The sequence below is a fragment of the Leguminivora glycinivorella genome, chromosome 11 (genome assembly GCF_023078275.1).
Source record: "Leguminivora glycinivorella isolate SPB_JAAS2020 chromosome 11, LegGlyc_1.1, whole genome shotgun sequence".
NCBI classification, from domain to species: domain Eukaryota; kingdom Metazoa; phylum Arthropoda; class Insecta; order Lepidoptera; family Tortricidae; genus Leguminivora; species Leguminivora glycinivorella.
Genome location: NC_062981.1, coordinates 19,100,138 through 19,115,376, shown reverse-complemented (window position 1 = coordinate 19,115,376; position 15,239 = coordinate 19,100,138). Strand labels below are relative to the sequence as shown.

The 15,239-nt window shown below is 39.8% G+C and overlaps 3 protein-coding genes across 5 annotated transcripts in view; 1 reads left to right on the top strand and 2 right to left on the bottom strand.

Moving 5' to 3' along the window:
- Positions 1-345: 345 nt before the first annotated feature.
- Positions 346-1,859, bottom strand: LOC125231414 (mitochondrial coenzyme A diphosphatase NUDT8-like). Its single transcript, XM_048136863.1, has one exon. The coding sequence runs from the start codon at positions 1,733-1,735 to the stop codon at positions 1,061-1,063; it is 675 nt and encodes a 224-aa protein (XP_047992820.1). The 5' UTR covers positions 1,736-1,859; the 3' UTR covers positions 346-1,060.
- Positions 1,860-1,992: 133 nt separating this feature from the next.
- On the top strand, positions 1,993-3,584 carry LOC125231415 (mitochondrial coenzyme A diphosphatase NUDT8). The gene has a single exon (XM_048136865.1). It carries the CDS (start codon positions 2,152-2,154, stop codon positions 2,800-2,802), a length of 651 nt encoding a protein of 216 aa, XP_047992822.1. The 5' UTR covers positions 1,993-2,151; the 3' UTR covers positions 2,803-3,584.
- The window catches only part of LOC125231412 (chloride intracellular channel exc-4), a 98,491-nt gene continuing 86,320 nt past the window's right edge, over positions 3,069-15,239 (bottom strand). The window contains exons 2-8 of one of the 3 annotated variants that reach the window (XM_048136861.1): positions 11,285-11,386; positions 10,670-10,834; positions 10,136-10,275; positions 9,114-9,216; positions 8,106-8,216; positions 7,204-7,218; positions 3,069-4,880 (exon numbers count right to left, since the gene is read on the bottom strand). In XM_048136861.1, the coding sequence (XP_047992818.1) occupies positions 4,791-4,880; positions 7,204-7,218; positions 8,106-8,216; positions 9,114-9,216; positions 10,136-10,275; positions 10,670-10,834; positions 11,285-11,386 (726 nt within the window). In that variant the 3' untranslated portion in view covers positions 3,069-4,790. Of the gene's footprint in view, positions 4,881-6,327; positions 6,394-7,203; positions 7,219-8,105; positions 8,217-9,113; positions 9,217-10,135; positions 10,276-10,669; positions 10,835-11,284; positions 11,387-15,239 lie in introns of all 3 variants that reach the window. The other 2 variants (XM_048136860.1, XM_048136862.1) reach the window with 2 other exon arrangements.

Sequence of the window (15,239 nt, the reverse complement as noted above, 5' to 3'; positions counted from 1 at the left end):
TCCGCGCCGTGTCCAAGATCACCACCTTCTGCATCTGACCTTTGATCCAACCACCTAGCGAGTCTCTCGAGATGTTGTCGCTATGAGACTTATTATTATATTATTATTATTACCATAGATCACATTTATTAGACTCTGTTCGAAAAGTTCGAGCCGTTGAATGTATTGGACCCCAACATACATTTCACGACTCTTCTCTTTCCAAACACTACTTATTTAACATTTTTATTTAGACAAGTGGGCTTCTTGACATACATTTTGAAATGGCAACGGCATGAGTACAATTTAAAATAATAACAAAAATATGTAATTTAAATATTTATTTCCATAAAAATAATCAAATTTTACTGCAGACAGCTCCCATTCTATATAAAAAACTAAATAATTTGGTAATACCTCTTACTTCTCTCACTGTTTCTTAGGGTAATGTAATCCCACTGTTACATCTACCCAGATATGATTAGTTATAATCAGTTACTATATACTTGCTAGAGGTGTTAAAAGTAAAATCTTAATACATTGATACAACCTTTGTTATTATGTTAAGGGGTAAAATAAAATTAGTAAAATATCAACCATTCCTATAAATCCTACCATAATTAAGTATTTAACTGTCTTGAATTTTCTTATCTTTTTTGTTCTTTGAGTAGATATTTAGCAAAAGGCTCATATACAAATCTAGACCACCTAAGCACCTAGATGTTTTGTACTTTGTGTAAGACTAAGTTGCCTATCTGCTTTTCAATAAATACTATAATTACACAATATCTACAAACTTAAACTTAAAAAAATTGCTACTTGGACCTCAACACATATTATTATCTAGACTACTCAAAAGTTTCTAATCTAATATAAATCCTCTACACCTCACGGTGCTCATACACATATTGTCACTACTTTAAAAAAAAACTTGTATCTTCATCTGTCAATGAAAAGAAAATTGTAGTAAGTATGTATGGAATGCATATAGACTTATGCGTTTTAACTTTGAGGAGAAGCATGAGATATGAGATTTTTTCAAAGTAGTGACGATATGGTGAATATTAGTCTAAACAGTAAATTATAGTTTTGAATTCATTAGCTCCTCCAGCTGATACTTTTTCCTAGAAAAGCCGCCTTTAAACTCTCCCTCCGGCAGTAAACAGTTCAGAAACATGTGTGTTATGGCTCCGGTGATGCCCCATATCTTGTGCCGCCCATACAGGAACATTGGCAGCTGCATGTCCTTCCACATCCAGTGAGCGTGGTTGTTCGTATCACAGAACGCCTGCATGGGCACTAAAAAAACCTCTTCCACTTCATCTGGATTCTCACTCAACTTGTTTTTGTCGAAATTTTTTATCTCACCTACTATTGGATTGATAGCTAAGTTCCTATTTCGACCTTGAACTTGAGGCATCGAGCCCCAAACGTCCACACTGTCGCGGGGAATTCCGATCTCTTCTTCAGTTTCTCTTAAAGCTGTGTCAATATTAGTCTCGTTCGCGTCCGCCATGCCTCCTGGGAAGGACACTTGTCCGCTGTGATTTTTTAGGTTTGAGGATCGAAGCGTGTACAAGAGGCAAACTTGCCCCTCGTGCACGCACAAAGGCAACAGCACTGACGCACTTTCACTTGCTTTTTCATCATTAACGATCAGAGAGGGCAGATCTTTAAACTTCGATACGCACCGTTGACGAGACGCGGCTGATAATAAGCTTTGAGGTGATAGAGACATGATCAACGAATTAAGCATTACTTGTAAAACACATAATATTGTTATTATAAAGTCATATTTGGCAGTCCAAAGTCTAAATATACAAAATTCAGCAAAGATTGATACTCAGGAAAATGATTACAAACAACTACTGTCAATGTCACCAAATGTCGAAATATTTATTCGAAGCTGTTCAAGTTTTGTAGTTTGACGCTTATGCCTTTCTTTGGCAGCTGTAGAGTAGTAGTCAGCTGATATCCGTCAAACGTCAAACTGACGTTTGTGTTACCTGCTAATTCTTTCTTCCTTTTATTCTATCAGTCTATCACGGACTAGTTCGACTTTCAGTTCAGACTTCATTTCTTATTCCGATTTGAACGTACAAAATTTTAGTGGCCTTTTAACTTAAAACTTAACTAAGCGGACAAGATTGGATACTTCATAAAATAAAAATCATGACTAGTAAGACGGCTTTTGCTTTACAGACTTTGTTTTCGACAGCATCTCGCGACCGATGTATGGCGAAAATGATGAAATTTCGCATTCCTAGAATACGGGGCAAAGAGCCCACTGCGACAGCAGCCGTTCTTATTCCCATCTGCAGCGTTGAAGACACTCCGTCACTGTTGTATACTTTGCGTGCGGACAACCTAAGAAGTCACAGCGGACAAATTTCGTTTCCTGGTGGAAAAAAGGATAATAATGAGACGCCGATACAAACCGCGCTTCGTGAGACTGAAGAAGAAATAGGCTTGTCACGGACAAAGGTAGAAGTGTGGGGACAGGGACCCGCCGTGCCTGGGCGCAATAACAAAATCATGATAACCCCTGTAGTTGGGACCATAAAACGTTTAGAGGAAAAAGATCTAGATATCAACGAGGATGAGGTTGCAGAGATCTTTACTTTACCATTGGAAACCTTGTGTGATAAAAAACATCAATTCTACACTCAATTTAGTAATGGCTATATATTGCCAGTGTATAAGGTGGATCATTATAGAATATGGGGAGTCACAGCCTTCCTCACCCATATGTTCCTTAGCTCTCTACTTACTCGAGATATTTATAACAATGAGTGGATGAAACAGAAAGTTGAGTTAAAATGAATCCAATATTTGAAGGAGTATCATATAAATTAATTAAATACTCATAATTATGTATTGAAATATTTATTAAAGTACAAAGCTACTACATATCACATGGCATTGCAGTACTTAATTGTATAACTAACAATTTATTTTAAAACTGAGCAAGGCACAAGAAGCATTATTAGCAAGATTATAACAGTAATTTTGAATTGATAAAAAATAATGTCAAATGATTACAAGAAAAGGGAACAGAAAAGGAAAATTAAAAAAAAATGAAACGCAAATGAAAAAAATAATATTTATCCAGATTTATTCCTTAACACTTAAATTATAATCTAGAATTAATATTTTATACATTGTCCAGACATGGTGATGGTCTCTCGCCCTTGTGTCAGTGTACTATGTTTATATGTATTATTATCAGCAACATATACTTTTTGTTACAGTCCTTTTTTATTAAAACTATGTTTTGAAGTTCAGGAAATATATTGAAGATCATTAATTGTTGTAAATTGAATGTCTGTAACTTAAAACAGTTTTAATAATATTGTTTCCCAAATAATGGGAATGAAAGTGTAAATCAAAACTACCTTACCAAAGGTAACATGACAGGCAAGAGAGTATATATTGTATTATACAAAGTCAATGAAAATTTGTAAAGAATACACAGGCAAAATAAATGGGCAGAGGTATTGGAAAGAGATGTAATTGTTTCTGTCTAACCTAACACTACACTATGAGTCCAAAAAAGAACCAACAAAATACTGTAATCCAATCTTACATAAATAATGAATATAATACAAAAAAAAGTCAGAATGCTTATTCGTTGTGTTTGAACACTGTATGAACGTTACAAACTAGATAGTTGGGTATAGATGTAGGAGGATGTCCAGGACCGGCCAATGACTCTCTCCCACACTTATACCACCCGAAAAAGACTGATTGTAATCGGGGCACTTTTGGCACCTCTGCCGATTAATCTACCGATCATGTTTGATACACATTACCGGGCGTCCCCAACGAGTTAAACCAAGTACTAATGGCCACAATTGCTTAACATCGAACCGACCAACTAGAGAAGCGAGCTCCTCATCAGCCGCGTAACCCAAACGGCGTCACATATCCAAAACTATGTTTCGATTGCACCATCATAAAAATTCACATACTCAATTATTACCAACATAGCAACACTAAAAATTAAAAATGCTCTAATTCCAAATTTGTATAAAAATATATTAGTTCTGTCGGGCGTAGGCGGGTGGTGGAGCGACTCCTTGTACACGCGCACGGGCTGGTCGAGTGTGCTGGCCGCACCTTCACGTGCACGGAATGATACATGTCTCTCAGTCTCAGTAACATTTCTCGAGACTCGGATTTATTAACCGGGTCACTCACGTTTTAAGTGGAAATATTTTCGAGCCAAAACGTGAGTGACCCGGTTAATATGTTCATCGAGTCACTCACGTTTTTAAGTGGAGATATTTTCGAGTCAAAACGTGAGTGACTCGGTTAATATGTTGAGACGTAAATGTAGAGTGAGTGACCCAAAAGATGTAACTTGTAGTTATTTTTAGATTACTCTAAAAATAATGAATAGGAGAGCTATTTTCTACATTTCTTCAATAATGCTATGTTTTTTTAACCGACTTCTTTACCCAGAAAAGGTTCTGTACATATTCTTCCTTTCTTTTCTGGTACATATTAGTTTTATTTTAGTCATGTTCCTATCTTTAATAGGTGGGCTAAGAACAAAAACCTGGTTTAAGGATCGTACACAGCTAGTGCATAAATGATTTTAAAATCACAAAAAAGACGAATCCTAATCAAAGCCCGGTCAAAAAGGTTGGCTTTTGACAATTTTGGTACTATGTATGATCTTTCTAGAATGTAGCATCATTGCAGTCATCCCGTACACGAGAATATCTGTATATGTGTGTGTGTGTATGTGCGCCAGCAGCTACGATTCACTAATAACGGTGGAGTGTGTGTGTGTGAGGGGGGAGGGGCTACTGCTCGTGGTGGGAGTTGACGTCGACGGGGATGGACGTCGTGAACGTGGGGGTTTCGAGTTCTTCGTGTTTCTTCATTTTCAGCGCCTGTGAAAAGATTTCAATTAGAATATTAGTTGTATTACTTATGTGTATATTGCGTAGGTTAGGGAATGTGCCCAAAGTATGTATTAGGTTAAGAGGAGGGTCGTCAAATATATCAATAAATATTATCTCAGCTTATACATGGTCCCGGTGACCATGAGGAGACGGGTAGAAAATAATGTAAAAAATGGTCCCGTAGTTTGGGTACGTTCCCTTACCTTGCCATATGGACACTAATCTTACAGAATTTACCGATGGAAACTAGTAAGATACTTGGACGTAACAGCATACTATAGTGTAAATGCAAGTACTCTCGGAACTATCCAGATATTATAGTAACTCATAGACAATGAAAATAACTTTTTCTGTATCTTCTACATTTTGTTTTCTAAAATCAAATCAACGTCGTCATTTATTTAGCTATTACCTACAATAGCTAAATAAATGACGACGTTGCATGAGTAGAAAGTGTAGAAATATTTATATTTATTGTTTAATAATGTATCATATAAATTACTATATGATACATAAAACAATAAATATGTATTCAAAGAAATACAGCTTAAACATCGATTCATATGCTATTGTATCGATAACAAGAAATATCTTTAAGATACGTAAGTAGATAATTAAATAATCTATAGACATATAATATGATATAACACAAAAGTACATAGGTAGGTATATAGACTATATCTCATACAGATTTTAGAGCCAGTATATTCCGAACGTTCCTTTAATTACCAAATGTTATCAGACATAAGCGTTAAATAGACATTTAAACCACAAAAACCCAAATAATTTCAATGTTAATATATTAATAGTTTGTGTAATAAAATGGTTTGATGACATGATTATACCCAATAAACTATGAGCAAACAACACATATGGGAAGCAACAGGGTATCAACATGATTTCATGATTGATTTAACTCGACTGTGAAAATGTATTTAATTTGTAAGTTGTAATAATCTATATAAGATACTAATTATATTTTTTATGTGACAGACTATAAAAAGGGGAGTATTGTTAGTGTACGACAATACTTTGAATATATTCCGGAATCATATTCATTCGCATATTTAATTACAGAAAGAAGTATGGGGAGCACACAATTATGGTCCAAAGACACACACACACAATCTTAATTCACCACAGTCAGATTGTATATTATGGAGGACTAGCAGAAACAAAATTCTGGCAATTTATGATTATTTTTTTACGATAGAAAGCCATAGGAGGCATTTGGTTTCAGTTATTTTTTCGAGTCACGGCAGAGTCCGTCTAAGCCAATGTGGCACCAACTTTTAAAGAACAAAGACATTTCATTTTTGTCAATATTTTCACAAAACTCCTTCACACTTTGTTATTGTAAAGTCAGTGAGTGTGGAGTGGGCATGATTGACTGTAGCAATGTGAGGTGTGAGATGGTTGACGACACACAGCTCACCACATGGGGGTCGTCTCGCGGCCGACTGCGCGGCAGCGTGGGAGACAGCAGACCTTTAGTTGCTTGCTGCGACAACACGGACATTGTAAACGGAAGAACCCTTTTTGATGTCGTAGATTATGTTTCATTTCGCATAATTCTCGATTTAACATTACAAAAAAAATGAGATACGCAGTATGAGGATTTAAGCTAGGAACACATTAGGCGGATGCGTCCACGGACGCGGCTGGTGACCTCGCCTGATAAGTGTGCACAGTCATAAAACATCCAGCTCGCCAGATGACGTCCGGACGTCCGTGCGCTCAAAGTCACGTCCACGGCTTACGTCCGATAGTTTTCACAATATACACTGATATGATATTCATTATCTAGATCGCGGCAGTGGACGGAGGCGACCCATAGTTTGTTCCTAGCTTTATTTACGCGGTACGAAAAATCGCCTCAACGGCCCGCAATTAACTAAAATCGCATGCGAGTTCGCGCCGCGTGTAAGATTTTTGCGAAATGAAATATTTGTCTACGAAATGGGAGAACGCCAAGCGAAGAAATCAGAATGCCCATGATAAACTGTAACAATTTCTACAGTACCCCCAAACGAATGGGTCTTACATCCACTAGAATAGATAATCCAATACACATAAATACATAGATAAGTGGAAGCATAGTAAATATAAAAATATATTTATTTATTTAAAAACTCGAGAAATGCCCAAGCAGATAATAACGAGTCACTCACGTAATTTAGGTTGAGTAACGCCCGATCTCATAAACCTAAATTAAGTGAGTGACCTACAAATCCTACTTTAATTACTTCAACGTTTTTAGACTACTTTTAGCAGAAGTTGGCACAGACAATAAAGAGACAAACTAACTTACGGTTAAAGCACAGAGCTATAAGATAGAAAAACATCTAATTTTATTACCGGTCTAACATGTCGTCTTTGCAAATTCTACTTTATCACCGACCCATATACAAATAATAAGACCCATAAAGCACACATAACATAACCAGGGGGTGTGTGGACGCAGATGCATACTTCAATTTGCCAACTAAAGGATAAAGCGTTCGTCTCTTTCAATAAAGTGTCTCTGAAAGGGACACTACACGTCGTTTATCGCGCTGTAGGTATGTGAAGTGACTACTGCTGAAGGATGGCATTCAGAATTTTGTAGCTTTCTTAGTAAACTTTCAGACGTCAATTTTAATAACGAACTTACCGTGAGAGACTGACATATTAAACATGTAAAATCTGGTCATACTATCGGCATCGCGCGAACTCAATGAAAATACTCCCCGTTACGAAGCGAAATATGTCGAGCTATCTTCGACAATTTTACGTGAGTGATCCGATTTTGTAACATGTCTAATACCTATTTCAGACGTCACTATTCTTTTCCCGCCAAAGACGCTACGGAAGGCTTAGGTACAGGTCAGAATTCACCTCCGTGAATTCCGACAAGGTTCACTGACAAGCAAGTTGGTAAAGAGGGATCAATATTTTACCCTTTTTCTGCAAATAAAGTATTTCTTCTTAGTGATATCCTCGTAAGTCCTAGGCCAATTTATCCGATTTTGAATTTGGAACTTTATTTATTTAAACTTTATTGCACAATGAAAAAAGTACAAATGGCGGACTTAATGCCTTAAGGCAATCTCTACCAGTCAACCATAGGGCAAAACAGAAATTTTCCTTCCTATAAGAGTTCAAAACTCGTAATTTGATTTGTACTTGTACAAGTACGCGGGGACTTAGGATGATAATAGTGTGTATAGTTACCTGCTGAAGCTTGTAGTGGTTGATGATGTCCTGGTCGGCGGGGCAGCTCTGCGTGAAGGCATCCAGCTGGTACATGTGGTACATGTAGCGCCACAGTGAGACCAGGCTCGTCTGTAAGTTATTGGGGTATAAGTTAGGTATTGTCTGTAAGAGGAGTATTATTTGGTGCTGCACTTTTGAATTCCGCCAAGCTGTATAATGAGTCGCTAATTAATTTTTTTAAACGTATTCTTTGACGAACTCTCTAGTGGGACGTTATCTATTAATATAGGTGTAGTGTAGTGTAGTGGTTAGTCATCAGTTTAGTTTTTCCCATGTTCATTTCCAGACCGACTTTAATACTGGCTAGATGTAACTCGGTTATCATTTTTTTTAGTTGTTGTGCATTTCCAGTGCATTTAGAGGAACATAAAGTTTTAGAGCTACGAGTTCTGTTTCATTTGTGAAATAAAACAAGAGCTTTTAGATCAAAATGTGGCCTTCTTTGCAATATATTTATGCTAAACACGGCACCTTCCAACACATATGTAACATACATAAATTCGTGATAAAGTATGTAATTTAATTAAAATAAAAAACTAAAAATTTGCAAGTTCCTTTTTTTATATCACTAATCGTGAAAATATGCACAAGAAAAATTATAGCTTGTTTTAAACACGAAATAAAAAAGTCGCTTGCGGAAGTGACACATGAGATGATAAGTGATAAACAGACGACTATGCTGTTACCACTGAAGCAAAAAAATTTAAAAGCTCTGAACAAAACTACATGTTGTCACAGTGAGGCTGGTTTTAGTGTCACGCAGACCAACCGCGCGGAGCGATTCGCAGCCGCACTGGACTAATATGTTGAGGGAGAGTTTTAGAGTAAAGCGGACGGGTCTCTGCGGACGAGACGATAAACATCAACTTCATACAAATTGGCCATGCGGATCGCTCCGCGCGGTCGGTCCGTGTGACACTAAAACCAGCCTTAGTAGCTGAAATTTGTGTTAGGATAGGTACTGACCGGGATCTCGAAGTCGACGAAGTACTTGCCAGCGACGCGGATGTGCTGCAGGCGCGGCATCAGCTCGCAGTCGAAGCAGCACATTGTGTCGCCGGTCAGGAACCTGCAACAACAACGTTAGTATGTAACCCTTTTGAAACTAACCTCCAATGTTTCGGGGACGGCGTTGTCCCTATGGTATCGGAGAAGACTAGATAAAATTGACATCAACATGTTCGGACCGTTGCGTGAGTTTCCCGAACTATCCACATTTAGTACATCCGTGCGTTAATGTATGGAGGAATTTACAAATATCTCGAGAAGTCCTTGTTGTCCACAAATATTTTTACATTACCCTTTAATGTCAGTGTCTTAGATGCGTATAGAATGAGCGAACACAGATGGTATGGTAATATGTTGCATGATTCCGATTTGTGATAAAAATATATTCTTAGCGATCCCCAGTAGCCAGGTGGGAATTACGTTACTACTTCCTAGTCATAATCATAAAGTAACGTTAAAGTTTACAGAACTATACATTTACAATGTAGTTAGGTACACTTACTATATAGCCAGTATATGTTCAATATACGAGTAGAAAAGAGAATATCATTAAATTTAATTCATTCAAGAAGAATCGATATTAAATAACCAAGTCACTCACGCTACTCCCATATCGAATAATCTGATGTGGAACGCATCTCAAGCACGACATGTTTCAATCAGAAATAAGTAGCTACTTCGCTTCAAATTCCTTATTTATTTTTCGAGTCACTTACAGTTTATAAAATACTACTCATCCTTTACATCCTACTTATACTTTTCATCGAGTCACTCACGAACATTAACTTGTAGGATGGACATATCGCGCGATGTACCCCGGCGTTCTAACAGATCGTCGAGTCATGCACAGCGCGGGAGTTCTACTCATCCATTTCGACCAATATCGGCTTTCGACACAGGCTTTCTCAGAACCGCTGAATGAATGACATTAGCAAGGATCACTGTGTCCATAATGATATCAACATGGAGTATGGACGTACCTCGTGCCCCGGCGTTCCAGCTGAGCATCGATGCGCGCGAGGTGCGCGCGGAGCGCCGCGGACTTCTGCTCGTCCTTGCGGACCAGCACCAGCTTCAGCTTCGAATACAGGTTCTCGATCAGTGAGGCCACTTCTTTGTCCTGGAATCATTACGATTGAGGATTAGCTTTTTACTTTTTTTCTTTGAAATACGTTGTCTACGTCATTCTCCTAGAACCCTATCTTTACAAGATTTTTTACAAAGCTAATAGTTCATTTAATTTGGTCAACAGTAAATGCTTAAGAAATCGCCTGATAGTTTATCCAACAAGTTAATTCTATCTAGCGTAATTCAAAATTAAACTCAATTACCTTTCCGCTACCGACCCGTTGGTTAAGTCTCATAACTAGACGCGAGCATAATGAGTATAAGAGCTCGTGGTCCTTCCAAGAAGTGGATGGGCTAGTTCAAAGGTAAAGCAGCAAGCTTTATGGCCTTACACGAATGTATGTCACACGTTGATCACAACGCAATTGCGAGTCTAGTTTAATTACCTGTACGAATAGATTGTGACCGCCGGGCACGGACTTCATGATGTGGCGCTCGATCTTCTCGTTTTCGAGGATGGCGAGGCCGTTGTCGATGAGTATGGGCGGGTGTGTGGCCTCGAAGTTAGTGCGGAAGTCGGGCGGAGGCTTCTGCATGTCCACTGTCGTCACCTGGAATTGCAAGATTCTCTGGTTAATGTAGGGGCAAGGATAGGATCCAGTTACTACTGGAACTGCAACTGGTTTCAACTGAATATGCCAATAAACATAACTTATTATAGCACACTTGGCCAATAGAAGAGGCCATGTAGAGACTCATAAGTCAAAAGACAGATAAAATCTCTAACAGGTGTTGTATAGATCATGTTAGGGGCTTATTTAAACAAGAAGTGGTGTCGAATGCGAATCTACAATGGATTGAAGCATTAGAGTTCGCGCGCCTTCCAAACACAATACTGAATAAAGACTAATCAAGCGTAATCCGAAAATGATGTTGGAGACACAGTCTAAGAAGGATGAAGAAGAAAGAAAAAGAACTGCATACCGTAACAGCGTAAGTATTTTGTATTACCTAATTTAATAACATTTAACGTTAGATTGTCTCAAATGCAACTGATTAACCTTTAAACTGATGGTCTTGAGCTCTGCGAGGAGGTACAGGTCCATGAAGTACTCCTGGCAGAACAGACACGCGCCCTTCCGCCGCCCGTCTATCGTCGATGCCTGAAACAAACCACAACACTGTTAGAATTTTAGCTTTAAAACACTCGTTAGTCTAGGGCATGACATTAAAATACATATTAATGGGTGACTAATATACATATATTTTATACAATACCAAAGAGCGTAGGCGCCAACACACAGCCCTGTCTCACACCCCGGTTCACATCGAAATTTGCAGAAGTATTACCGTCATAAATCATAAACATGACATTACCGGGACATGTTTACCGGATGGGTCCCGAGAGACTGCCGCGTGAAGTCTTGCTTGGGGAAATTGCTGACGCCAAAAGACCTGTGGGCCGCCCAATGTTAAGGTTCAAAGATTCCTGTAAACGGGATATGCAATCTTTTAGTATAAACCTAGACAGTTGGGAGACACGCGCTAGCATGAGACCTGAATGGCGCCGGGACTTATCCGACGGGGTGATGGAGCACGACAAAGCCTGGCTCGACAACCTTAAGCAGAAAAGGCTCCGTTCCAGAGCTCCTCCTCCTCTTGACTCGCGTTTCACCTGTGACAGATGTGGCAAAAGGTGTCGGGCTGCCATCGGACTACTAAGCCACCAAAGACGATGTACCGGCACCACACAATAAAATCACTGCAACAATCATCTGCTAAGATGTCGTGGCCAATGATGATGATACAATACCATCATTGCTTTAATTTTTTTTTTATTATCGATATTTTAGCATAACTAAAAAAATATATTCAAGGTGTGACATTACAAAAAGCGGCACAGGGCACATGTTAAAACGACTGGGTATAACAACCAAGTTACGTGAGTGACCCGCATGTCTATAGTTTTTTATTACGTTCAGTTCAGCCAAACGTGAGTGACTCGTAATAAATGAGGTAGGTATATGTAGATTTCTACCACGTCTATTTTTCATAATAGTTCTGGTTTCCTCGGCGGGGTTGTATGAGGAAGCACACCAGGAAAGGCAGAAACTATGTCGCAAAACCACGTCGTTAAGAGCACTCCTGTGGATTTATTTGAGATCCTGGAGCGCATGAGACGTGTTATGGCAGCCACCCAAGTTGGTAAGAATCCAACACCATTAACTTATTTAAAATAAATATTCAGTAGTTAATTCCATCTAGGTAAGTTGTAATTTTTTTTTAATACTACGTCGGTGGCAAACAAGCATACGGTTTGCCTGATGGAAAGCGGTCACCGTCACCTATGGACGCCTGCAACTCAAGGAGTGTCACGTGCGCGTTGTCAACCCATTAGAAACTCGCTTAGAATTTGCTCATATTTTTTAATTTTAAATCAAAACTACTTTGGACATAAATTACAAATTCGACAAGCTCCAATAGAGGTCAAGCGCGAAGAAAAATTCGCAAATAAAATTCAGTTGCAAAACTCATTAGCAAATTTAGCAATGTTAATTAAAAGTTAGCAAAACTGTACATAATTTTAAGAGTAAGCATCGGCGAATCCGTTTAACGCTCTGTCACACTAAGGAGCACGGAATTTATGGCATAACTGGTTTATTATTTCCTCATTGTGTTCTATGGTTCGGAAAATTGTGTTTAGAAGAATAGTTTGACGTAACGCCCACTGTTGCTTTCTTGCGGTCATCATCATCCTCCTTGCGTTACCCCGGCATTTGCCACGGCTCATGGGAGCCTGGGGTCCGCTTTGACAACTAATCCCAAGATTTGGCGTAGGCACTAGTTTTACGAAAGGGACTGCCATCTGTCCTTTCAACCTGAAGGGTGACTAGGTCTTATTGGAATTAGTCCGGTTTCCTCACGATGTTTTCCTTCACCGAAAAGCGACTGGCAAATATCAAATTACATTTCGGACATAAGTTAAGTAGTCGAGAGGAGGGCCAAGAGAATCATCAATGACGACGAGCTAACCAATTCTCGACTTCATAGCCTGGAGCATCGTCGGAAGGTTGCCAGCTTATCGGTATTTTACAGGATACATTTCGGAGAGTGCGCTGAGGAACTGTACAACCTTGTTCCTCCGTCCCCATTTCACCTTAGGACCACCAGACAATCGGCAATGCGGCATCGCTTCACGGTTAGTATTCCAAAAATACGCACTAAGCGTTTCGCTTCAACATTTGCGAACCGCCAAGGAGTGGAATGCCCTGCCTGAGTCTGTGTTCCCACATGAGTACAATCCAGGTCTCTTTAAAGCAAGAGTAAATAGGTATCTCATAGGTAAGCGTGATCCACCATAGACCGCATCATCACTTACCATCAGGTGTGATCGTGGTCAAACGTCTACCTATTCATATAAAAAAAAAAAAGTTCCGAAAAACTCATTGGTGTGTGGCGACAGGCGTATTAAATATATTGTTAATAAATAATAAATATTTGAACAATAATATGTTTTAAAATGCTGTTACGCTTCGCGCGACGCAAGCGCGGCGTTAAGGTACTGCCTTATCGCTCGGGCCGCTCCGCCGCAGATCGGTGGGCGAGCGCGCTTTCGTGTGCGCTCGGAAATCCCAGCCAGTCGGCAATTTATCACTCTCGAGGCTGGACGCATGCGCTCGCGCCGCCCGAGCTAACGGTTAATGCTTACGCGCCGACTCGCTTGCATTATAATATTCGGTTTGCTTGTGCGCCGCTTAATGCTTTAAGCTTACGCTTTTAATGTGTGCTTTCTTTATGTACTTTTCCTATCTTCTGTGCTATTTCTGACTTCCTCTTTTTCTATGCTGTGCTGTGCTTTGTACTCTTACTTTCTCTACTTGTGCTTGTGACTCTTGTGTGCCGTTATTTGACAATATAACTTATTAATGTGGAACTAGCTTGTTTTACTTATCTCGCTAGGCTAGTTCACCACATAATTGGTGACCTCTGTTGAACTGGACGGTTGTGTAACGGACGTTTTAAGATTTTACCGTATAACGGACATTTTTAAAATTTTGCCGTGTAACGGTTATTTTTCAATTTTAATTTATAACGAACGTTTGTGTTTTAAATTTTAACAGACATTTTTATCGTTTTATCTTTTAACAAGCACTTAGTATTGAGAACAGTTTTAAGTTTTTATAGACGTTTTACAATTTTAAATATCAAAATGTCTGATACCGAGGTTGAGACACCTAGAAGGCCGGTGCAGGCCCCTGGGATGGGGGCCGGCGCTAGTGAAGCAGTGAGTCACATTAGCGTAAAACCGCCGCCGTTTTATCCGGATAAGCCGACTATGTGGTTCGCGCAGCTCGACGGCCAGTTTAATTTGACCAAGATTACGAGTGACAGTACCAAGTTTTATCACGCAATATCGGTTTTGGAATACAAGTACGCGGTAGAGGTGGAGGATATTATTACCAACCCGCCGGCGAGTGATAAATATGGTACACTTAGAAGAGAGCTCATAGCTCGGTTGTCGAGCTCTAAGCAGGAGCGTTTGAAACAATTGATGTCGAAAGAGGAGCTCGGCGACAGGAAGCCGAGCCAGTTCCTGCGGCATATCCGGAGTTTAGCGGGTGCGGATTATCCGGATGACTTTATCCGGCACTTGTGGATGAGCCGGTTACCGACGGTGCTACAGAGTATTGTCGCTTATCAGGACAACTTGCCCTTGGATACGGTAGCCCAGATGGCGGACAAGGTGCATGAAGTTACACCGCCGGGACCCGGTTATCAGGTGGCTGCGGCTTCAGCATCTAGCGTTCCAGTTTCTGTAATCGACCAGTTGCACCAGAAAATCGACGCGTTGACGTCGAGGCTTGACGCGGTGTCCACCTCCCGGGGCCGTCAAGGTCCGCCCCGGTCGAGGTCCCGCGGCAAGCCACGGAACCGTTCCCGGAGCCGTTCGCGGGCGGGGAAGCCCAGCGGCGACGGCCAGCGCCTATGCTGGTACCACTACAAATACGCGGATAA